This window comes from Galeopterus variegatus, unplaced genomic scaffold (assembly GCF_000696425.1).
Source record: "Galeopterus variegatus unplaced genomic scaffold, G_variegatus-3.0.2 Scaffold1498, whole genome shotgun sequence".
NCBI lineage: Eukaryota > Metazoa > Chordata > Mammalia > Dermoptera > Cynocephalidae > Galeopterus > Galeopterus variegatus.
In genome coordinates, this window is record NW_007727609.1 from 19,442 (window position 1) to 29,642 (window position 10,201).

The 10,201-nt window shown below is 56.4% G+C and overlaps 1 protein-coding gene across 4 annotated transcripts in view; it reads left to right on the top strand.

Moving 5' to 3' along the window:
• The window catches only part of SOX13 (SRY (sex determining region Y)-box 13), a 13,284-nt gene extending 7,105 nt beyond the window's left edge, over nt 1–6,179 (top strand). For 2 of the 4 annotated variants that reach the window (XM_008577351.1, XM_008577353.1), the window contains exons 7-13: nt 1,831–1,916; nt 2,125–2,287; nt 2,817–2,926; nt 3,066–3,162; nt 3,624–3,767; nt 4,551–4,767; nt 5,461–6,014. In XM_008577351.1, coding sequence (XP_008575573.1) covers nt 1,831–1,916; nt 2,125–2,287; nt 2,817–2,926; nt 3,066–3,162; nt 3,624–3,767; nt 4,551–4,767; nt 5,461–5,737 — 1,094 coding nt within the window. In that variant the 3' untranslated portion in view covers nt 5,738–6,014. Of the gene's footprint in view, nt 1–1,830; nt 1,917–2,124; nt 2,288–2,816; nt 2,927–3,065; nt 3,163–3,623; nt 3,768–4,550; nt 4,815–5,460 lie in introns of all 4 variants that reach the window. The other 2 variants (XM_008577352.1, XM_008577354.1) reach the window with 2 other exon arrangements.
• The last annotated feature ends 4,022 nt before the right edge of the window (nt 6,180–10,201 follow it).

Here is a 10,201-nt window from a genome sequence, read left to right on the forward strand (position 1 = left end):
ACCACGAACTGGGTGGCTTTCAAACAACAGACATTTATTGCTCACTGTTCTTGAGGCTGGGGAGCCCAAGATCAAGGTGCTAGCAGGTCTGGTGTCTGGTGAGGGCCCTCTTCCTGGTTCATAGACGGCACCTTCTAGCTGTGTCTACAGGGGTGGAAAGGGTACACAGACTCCCTCAGGCCTCTTTATCAGGGCACTATCCCATTCTTAAGAGCTCCGCCCTCATGACCTAATCACCTCCCAAAGGCCCCACCTCCTAATACCAGCACCTTGGGGGTTGGATTCCACATATGAATGTTGGGGGACACAAACATTCAGAACATATCGTTTTTCCTCTGGCCCCCCAAAATCCATGTTCTTCACATATGCAAAATACATTCATTCCATCCCAGTAGCCCCAAAAGTCTGACTTGTTCCAGCGTGAACTCACAAGCTTCGAGTCCAGAGTCTCATCTAAATAGCACCTAAATTAGATATGGGTGGGACTCAAGGTACGATTCATTCTGGGGCAAATTCCCCTTCAGAACTAGGAGACATGAGTTTCTGTGGTTTATAAGCTACCCAGTTTATGGTTTTTTTCCTAGCAGCCCAAACAGACAGAGACAGGCCCTATGTTGAGGGAAGTTTCCAGCTAGCTGGGGGAGTTGAGAGGGGGAAAGGCTGAAGGGGGAGGACAGAGTGAGGGCACAAAACCGTTGCAACTCCAGGTGAATGCGGAACAGGGCTGGGGAGGCCAGGAGGGCAGGGGCCTGGTTGGAGGAGGGGACCCGGGGTGCTTTCAGTACAAACGAGGCAGGAAATAAGCTGCAGAATACTGGGACTGGCAAGGCAGCCTCCTGCTTTGTTTGCTCCAGAATCCAAGCTACCAGGGGCCCTGTCAGCTGCCGGGTACCCTTTCCTAAAGCTGACTACTGACAGTGCCCCCCACCAGCTCACAAGCCTTAGCCGGTGCCCTGTTGCCTGCAGCGTGGAGTCCAGACTCCCGAGCTCAGCATTCACAGGCCTTGGAACCCACCCTTACCACTCCTTCTCACACTCCATGACCCGCCTCCACCTGTCCAAATCCTGCCCGTCCTGCAGGCACGAGCTCACCTGTCCACTCCCCCAGGAAGCCTGGCTGGGACAGAGTTCCCTGTCAGCTACCTGTGCGGCCCCCATCACCACCTGCCATGCACACAGTGATCTGAACATGTGGCTTATCTCTCCACCTGCACTGTCGGCTCCTTTGTCCTAGTTCTGGTTAAGGGTGAGTGAGACAGGATAGGCAGAAGAGAGAGTACTATGTGGAGGGAAAGGATGGACCATGGAGGACCTGGGTTCAAATCCTGGTGCTGCCATTCAGTAGCTCTGTGGGCCACCCACTTAACTTCTAAGATCTGTTTCTTTATCTGTAAAATGCAACAATGATGAGCACCTACTGTGTGCCACACACTTTGTATTATTGTCAGAGAATTCACATGAGCCATGCCACACAACAGATACCTTTGTACCCTGCATACAGTAGGTGCAAAATGTAAGTATCCTTTGAATGAAGGGATGGTATATCCTCTCACTGCACCATTGGGTTGGAGCTACAGGGTCTGGGAAACTTTAGAGTAGGTTGGGCAGGGCAGGAACAGGGTGAAAATGCCAATCACCATACAGGGACAGTGGGGCACGAGGGGACAGGAGGTCCCTGGCAGTGCTTTGGGGCTGGGGAGGCCAGTGTTTGGAACCAAGCTGAGCCAGCTCTGAGCCTTTGCCCCCGCTGTGGTGCTGGGACCTCGTCAAGCAGGGTGTCTGCTGTTCTGTGCTCATCCAGGACTTTTCTCCTTGCCGCCTTTTCCATAGTGGAGTATCCGCTGCAGCTCCTGCACAGCCCCCCTGCACCAGTGGTGAAGAGGCCTGGGGCCATGGCCACCCACCACCCACTGCAGGTACTGCCCTCTGCCCACTGGCCACATGACAGCTGCTGCCCTCCCGGGGACTGCGGGTGTGGAATGCGAGCCCCTTGTTCTTCACCTGCTCCTTCTGTCTCTACTTTTCCTGTCTGGTCCTTCTTTCTGTCACTGTATGTCTTCTCTGTCCCTCTGTGGGGGTCTCCTTTGGTGTCCCTCGCCCTCTGACCTTTCGGGTCTCCCTCAGGAGCCCTCCCAGCCCCTGAACCTCACAGCCAAGCCCAAGGCTCCTGAGCTGCCCAACACCTCCAGCTCCCCCAGCCTGAAGATGAGCAGCTGTGGACCCCGCCCCCCCAGCCACGGGGCCCCCACGCGGGACCTGCAGTCCAGCCCCCCCAGCCTGCCTCTGGGTAAGCTGTCTGCCACCTGCAACTTTTCCATCAGCCTCTTCTCAGGGGAGAGCCAAGGAGGCTTGATGTGACCTTGGGCATGTCCCTTCCCCTCTCTAGGATCTGGTTTTTATAAAACAAGGAGTTAGACCTGCCCTTAGAGGTCCCCTTCCTCCTCTCCCCCATCACATCCGTATGGGCACTCTAGCATCAGGGATTCAGGCCACTGGGCTGCACAACTCCAGGGGGTGCTGTTCTTGTTCTAGCCTATTGGCACTGCAATTCCTCCTCTCCCCCATCACATCCGTATGGGCACTCTAGCATCAGGGATTCAGGCCACTGGGTTGCACAACTCCAGGGGGTGCTGTTCTTGTTCTAGCCTATTGGCACTGCACAACCGCCAGTGTAAGGGATGCCCTGTGGAGGGGCAGGAGGGAGCGCCGACGCAGGCAGCTCATAGCAGTGGCATGGCGGGGGCTGACGGCGTCTGGGACCAAACTGGGCTGACCCTGAGCTCCCCTTCTTTCTCTTTCTCTCTCGTCTCCTGTAGGCTTTCTTGGTGAAGGGGACGCTGTCACCAAAGCCATCCAGGATGCTCGACAGCTGCTGCACAACCACAGCGGGGCCTTGGAAAGCTCTCCCAACACCCCCTTCCGTAAGGTAGGGGCCCCCACTCCCCTACACCTGAGAGCAGGAAGAGATGGTGGCTGGGGGTGGAAGATACGCAGTAGGAGGCCACCAAAGAGAGGAGCGGGTGATGCAGAGGGACTGATGTACAGGTCACCCCTGTTAACCCCAGGACCTCATCAGCCTGGACTCGTCCCCAGTCAAGGAGCGGCTGGAAGAGAGCTGTGTGCTCCCACTGGAAGAAGCCATGCTGAGCTGCGACATGGACGGTGAGGGCGCCGGGCTGATGGGCAGGAGGGCCCACCTGTGTGTCCTGCAAGGCCGGGGCGGGGCAGGTCGTGTCTGTCTCCGACTCCTCTGCATGCGGTCTGCGTGTTGGGTCCCCTCCAGGTGCATGTGCCTCTGCTGTCCCACTCTGTGTCTGTGGCTCTGTCTCTGCATCTGCTTTCCCACGTCTTGTGACTGCGGGGCCTCCACCCTCTCTTCTGAAGGGCCCTGTATAGCTCTGGTTTCCTTGTGTGTCTGCCCCTGGTCTGTCTTGGGCCTCTGCTAACTTGCTGCTGGACTTTGGTTTCCTCTGCACCCTGGGCCTTGCTCAATCTGGGCTGGCTTCTGTGGGACCCTCCTCAGTGCCTCCTAGTGGTGTAGTAGGGGACGTCTCTTTGCTGGCCTTGGAGAACTCTCCTTACCCCATACACGCTGCCCAGCTGACTCCACCCATGTCCCCCAGGCTCCCGCCACTTCCCTGAGTCCCGGAACAGCAGCCACATCAAGAGGCCCATGAACGCCTTCATGGTGTGGGCCAAGGATGAGCGGAGGAAGATCCTCCAAGCCTTTCCAGACATGCACAACTCCAGCATCAGCAAGATTCTTGGTAAGGGCCAGTGAGTGGGCTCTCTGGGGGCTCTACGGGTTCCAGAGGCTATTATCCAGTGGGAACTAGGTCTGCTCGGGACTTGCTTGGTGATATTCCATGCCATGTTGAACTCCAGTGGAATCTGATGGGGGTGCAGGAGTTAGGGGGATGTGGGCACAGCTGGATCTTGCAGCATTGTAGGGCTCTACCAGTAGCACCTGCCCTCAAGACTTCCTGGAATGTGTGTGTGTGCATGTGTGTGTGTGTACATTCTTTAGCCCCTCTGATCTTTCCCTTATCTGTTCGAGACCCTTAGAGCTGACTCTGGCAGAAAACAGTAGAGACTGGTGGTATTCTTGGGGTTTTTAAATTACATGCCAAGGAGGGATGTAGAGCAGGGCAAATGGGGCAGTTTCTGACACTGAGGCTCCTCCAGTCAATGCAGGACTCTTGTCAATTGAGACACCAGGTATTTTGTCCTAAGCAAGGAGCCTGTCTGAGCTGTGGCAGCTCTTCTGTTTTTGCAAATCAGACAGAAGCTGCTGGGGGTGTTTGGGCTGTGGGTGGGTGCTGAGTCTTAAACTGGCAATTAGGTACCCCATACATGCCAACTTCATGCATTCCTTTGCTCAACAACCAAGGAGCACCCACATTGGGCCCGGCCCCTGCTAAGTGCTTGCACATGTACTAGCTTGTTAACCCACCCGGGGAATGAAACTTCTCGGGGACGCTAGGGCCTGCAGGGGTCTGGGGTGGTCGGCAGAGCCCAGTACTGACTGCCTGCCATGGGGGCTGGGTCAGGCTCCCGCTGGAAGTCCATGACCAACCAGGAGAAGCAGCCCTACTACGAGGAACAGGCGAGGCTGAGCCGGCAGCACCTGGAGAAGTATCCTGACTACAAGTATAAGCCACGGCCCAAGCGCACCTGCATCGTAGAGGGCAAGCGGCTGCGCGTGGGCGAGTACAAGGCCCTGATGAGGACCCGGCGCCAGGATGCCCGCCAGAGCTACGTGATCCCGTGAGCAGACCCTCCCCAGGCGGCTGAGAGACTGCGTGTGCATGTCGGTCAGTGTGTGGCTTACCTCCGTGCGCGATTCCAGGGGTGCTGTGTGTGTGTCTGCTAGCCGTGTGTGAGTATACAAATGCATGTGTGTATGGGCCTTGTCTGTGTGCAGCTGGGCCTGCCTGTGTGACCCCAGGGATGCTTGTGTATGTCTGTGCGTGACTGTGGTGAGCACTTGGTGGCTGAGGATACAGTATGTGACTATGAGTGACTGTAGAGCACCGGCCACATGTACCTAGAGAAACATGCCTGTAAATCCCGTTTCTGAAGAACTCGGTACAAATTCAGAGGTACTAGAAATCAAAGTATTCATCATACAGAAAGATTCCTGACTTGACCAAAGCAAGGGCCCTAGGGGATTCCATTAAACAGGAAATCCCCCGGCGTGTTAAAAATATACAATTTCCAAAAATTGGATTCACACACAGTCCCCTACGAATATTATCCGTTGAACACACCCATGGTCCTGGGTCTGCGGGGCTGTAGCTGACAGTGAATTTGGCCATCAGAAAGCAGAGCAGGGCCAAGGTGCATAAGACACGGATCGGGAGGGTGCAGGGTGGTGTGCACATGCCCTGAGGAGGCTTGGAGGGGAGCAGGGTGGAAGTGAGGGTGCCCCTGTAACCATGCCTCCTCTCCGCCCCTCAGTCCGCAGGCTGGCCAGGTGCAGATGAGCTCCTCAGATGTCCTGTACCCTCGGGCGGCAGGCATGCCCCTGCCGCAGCCCCTGGTGGAGCACTATGTCCCCCGGAGCCTGGACCCCAACATGCCCGTCATCATCAACACCTGCAGCCTCAGGGAGGAGGCTGAGGGCACAGACGACCGGCACTCGGTGGCCGATGGTGAGATGTACCGGTACAGCGAGGACGAGGACTCAGAGGGCGAAGACAAGAGTGACGGGGAGTTGGTGGTGCTCACAGACTGATCCCAGCTGGGGGGGCCCGGCCCCTTCTCCACTGGGGAAACCTCGCCCCCAACCTATGACCACAGTCAGCTGACCTGGACTCTGTTGGTACTTGGACTTGGGTGTGCCCAGGAGATGGGCAAAGCTGTGCACTTGTAGATACATTCCTGAGGGGACCTTCCCCTCCCCACCACCCCTTCAGGCACATCGAGGAGCAGTTGGTCTAGGTGGGCAGGGCCTGCATGTGGTGAGGGGCTGAGCTCCTCTGCTACTGGGGCGCCTGGCCAGAAGATGCTGTATGACCCTCCTCTCTTGCAGGTCTACCCACCTGGGGGTATGGCAGCTACAGACCTGTCCCCCGTGGGGCCACGTGCTTTGTTTCCATTCTTATCCTGGCTGGACCAGCCATTGTGTGGGACCAACACCCCCTCTCACATGCCCCCAGATAGTTCTTCTATCACCAGGATCACTCTGTACATCGTGCAAAAGGGTCTGGCTGTCCCCCACTGTCTATCTCTGCCAAGTCCATTGTGCCTCTGGCTGCTGTGTGTGTGCGCGCGCAAGCATGCGTGCACGCAAGTGTGTGCGTTTTCATCTGTTCATTCATTGCACAACTGTCCCCCACTGTCTATCTCTGCCAAGTCCATTGTGCCTCTGGCTGCTGTGTGTGTGCGCGTGCAAGCATGCGTGCACGCAAGTGTGTGCGTTTTCATCTGTTCATTCATTGCACAAGATATTTATTGAGTGCCCACTATGTGCCAGGCACTGTTGCTGAGTTCCTGTGGGTGTGTCTCTCAAGGTCACTCTTCCTTCCCCGGGGGACTCTTCTGTGCTTCTCTGTCCCCAAATTGCTACCTCTTTGTCAGTCTGGGTGTCTCAGGTTCTATGTGTCCTTGTGTGCATTTCTCTCTCTGTCCTTGTCCCTCTGCAAGTCCCTTTGTTTCTCCCTCCCTTTGTTAGTGTCTGTCCCCGCCCCCAGATGGCCTCCTGATTCTCTGGGTCTTTATAGGCCCCTGGTCTGCCCCTGGGCCCATCAGCCTTCCTGACCTCCTCCTGCTCACCCCTTCACTCCCTCCCTGACTCTGCCAGTTGGCTCCCACGAAGCCCTTTTTAGCTCTGAGCAGCATGGGAATGTGCCTCTGCTGCCAGGGGGTTTTGTCCTGGTGCCGCAGCCCCTGGTCCCAACCGGAGTCCCAGGAGTGGGGGCAGGAGTATTGATGGTGCCCCCCTTCCTGTCCGTGACAGAGACCCTGGAGAGGGGGCTCCCCATGGTAGCTGGGCTCCATTCTTCCCTCATGGGTCGGGTGGGGGGCTCCCCATTCCTGGAAGGGGCTGGTGAAGAGAAGCCTCTGGCTTCATCCTCTCCCACCTGGTCCTGCCCCTCCCCCGCCTGCCCTCCCCTCCCCCCACTCTCCACTAGGGAACCACTCTAAGCTCCTGATAGGTTTCACAGGCTATTTCCCTAAGGAAATCAAATTCCCGTTGGCACCTAACTCCAAAGACCCGGAACAGCCCTTGGATCAGAGCGGGAGGGGAACCCCAAATCCCACAGGGCCAGATGTGGAGTCTGTGCCTGCCCCCCCATCTTGTCCCTCCCCTCCCCAAAGCCACTTCTCTCCAGGCTGTTTCATTTTTTATGACTGTAAACATAGATAGTGCTTTATTTTGTTAATAATAAGATAATGATGACTAACTTAACCAGCACATTTCTCCTGTTTACACTCGGGGGATTTTCCTGTTTTCTGGTGGCATAATAAAGACAGACCATTTCAGAATCTGGCTCTTGTGCGGGGAGGAGGGGGGCTGGCCTGAGTCCAGAATTCCTAAACAGGCCACCAGCCTGGCACCACTGCCCCCTGGTGGCAGCCTGAGGGAGTGTCAGGCGTGGGGCCTGGGAGGAAACAGTTCAAGCAAAGGAGGCCCAGGCCAAGCCTGGCCAGGAGTGACATGCCCACCACAGCCCGCCCTGAATAAGGCACTGCCCCTGCCTCGTGAGGTGCACTCACCCCGGTCCTGAGAATGAAGGCAGTGGAAGGGCACTGTAATAGGAGTCAGGTAGCTCGGGTTCTCCCCAGAACTATCCACCTGCCCTGGGGGGGGGGGGGTGCTGTCACGTCTCCCTTTTTGAGCCTCATAGCCCTCATCGGAAAACAAGGGGATTAAACTTTATCCATGTTTTTGTCCGCTTTCGGAAAAGGAACCTTCTGAGAATCTAATGAAAGCTGTGGAGCCTCATCCCAGAAAAGGGCCCCCGTAGACACTGCAAAGCCCATTTATGAGGCACCCCCCCCCAGGATACTAATTAATGAGGCAGGTCTCTAATGATATGCTTCAGGGAGCTATCTATGACCTTGGGCTTTGAATGAGGATTTCCAAGACCTAGGTATCAAAGTAGGAGAAATAATAGGCCTGAAAGAGCTGTATGACAGACTGAAACTCTTCAAAATGCATATTAACGAGTATCTATAAAAAGACAACTCCCGAGGTTAAAAAATCAATCCCCTCAATGTGGAATGGGGGCGACAAAGCTCAATGGCAGTTCTTGTGAGTCAGACTTGGGCTAGATCAACAGAGGCTTGTGTTCACAACAGAGGCGTGCTGGTCCCGTGCACCCCACATGCTGGTCTCGTCCCAGGTGCATACATCATGCCTTTCCCAGCCCCCTCACCAGAAAAGGCCACTGTCACACTGGAGGGGCCCAGAAGGAGGCACCCTGCATGGAGGCGGACTGGAGGGATCCTGGTAGACATGTCCCTAGAGGAACAGTCACAAGGGCCAGGGTTGTTTAGTCCAGGAAGGACTAGGATAGGGCAGAAAGGACAAGATTGCTTTCACCCACACTGCCAGGTGGGCAGGAGTATAGAGATTCCATCCAGCTCATGACGTGGAACTCGGACTCTTAGATGAAAATATTGAGGGTTAATATTTCGGCTTAACATAAAGAACAATTTTTCAACAAAGATGTTCAAAAGTAGAGTGAACTTCTCAACACAGGAAGAATTCAAGCACAGGCTCTTGAATACTAGCAGGGGAATTTCGAAATTGGAGAGGGTGGGAGTGAGTGAAGGTAAGTGTGGTTGGATCCAGGGCCACAAACTCGGGAGGGTGTGGTAATGAAACTCCCCAATGGGCCGGCCCGGTGGCGCACTGCTACAGTGCGGCGCTTGGGAGCGGGGTGGTGCTCCCGCCGAGGGTTCGGATCCCACATACAGACCGGCCGCTCACTGGCTGAACGAGGTGCGGGCACAACACCGGGGGTTGCGATCCCGTTGCCAGTCCCGGTCTGGTACCCCCCCCCCCCCCCCCCTTGCGATCCGTTGCCGGTCACGAAAAAAGACAAAAAGGAAAAAAAAAAAAAAAGAAAAGAAACTCCCCAAGAATTGAGGGGCCGGCCATGTAATCTGGGGAGCATCCTGCTGCTGGCCTGCTGGTTTCTCCCAGTTCATCCTCAGACCTTTGGGCCTCCTGTCCCTTGCCCTCCCCAAGTCACGTCTGGAAAAGATGTCAGGGCCGTGGGGAACAGAGCCTGCCCCCTGGTGGTCACGAGGGAGAGCCGCTAATTTCAACCTGCACCATCCGTCTCCTCCCACACAACGTCCCCCTTTCCAAACCAGATCCGGGCAATCTCCTCAGGACTCCCCCGGCCTGGCTCACCCTCACACTGCCTGCCAGTCCTGAGTTCCTCCTGCTTCCCTATCCTCAGGCCCTCTGTGGCCTCGGGGCCCACAGCCAGCGCTGCCCACACCCGACTCCAGGGACCCTTGTCCTGCTGGTCTCATTCCAGAGGCTGAGACAGAGTGCGGGCCCTGCATCCTTTTAGGATTGCGGGAGCCCCAGGGCCCTACCCCCTGTCCCATGAGAGGCAGACGGGGTCAGGTGGGTTGGAGAGGCCAGGAACAGAGCGTCCTGGTCATTACCTGGGAGACTGGGCCACAAGCTTGTTCTCTGCCCCCTCCGGGCCTCTTCTGCAGAGGCTGAGGGTCAGAGCCCATCAGGAAGGTGAACCTCTGCCCAGGAGTCCTTTGCCTGGAGCTCCTGCGGAAGGTCTAGGAAAGGGCCTGAGTGGGTGGAGCCCAGATCAAACTGGGGAGTCTCCAGGGCCTGGTGCTGAGCCAGGAGGGCAAAGGTACAGTTAGTCTGGGGGTGCAGAGAAAGGACAGAAGGTTGGACTTTCATGCTTTGCGAGGGAGGGGTGTGCCTAACCCTCTGCTCCCCCGTCCCCGCATACCCACCCGCCCACTCCCTGGAGGACTAGGGGACTAAGAATGCTTTCTCTGAGAAGGCGGCGAGATGGGGCCTGAGATGGTTTCTGCCTGTAACTTCGCCTTGCAGATTAGTCAAGGCCTTAGGGCACATGACAGTCCCCTGGGGCCCTATCCCAGCCATTCCTGGTCACCACAACATTGTGACATCTGAGCTCCAGGAGGCTGGAAACAAAGCTGGCTCTGGCAGAGTGGTTAACTCTGCTTTTGGCTTCAGAGGTGG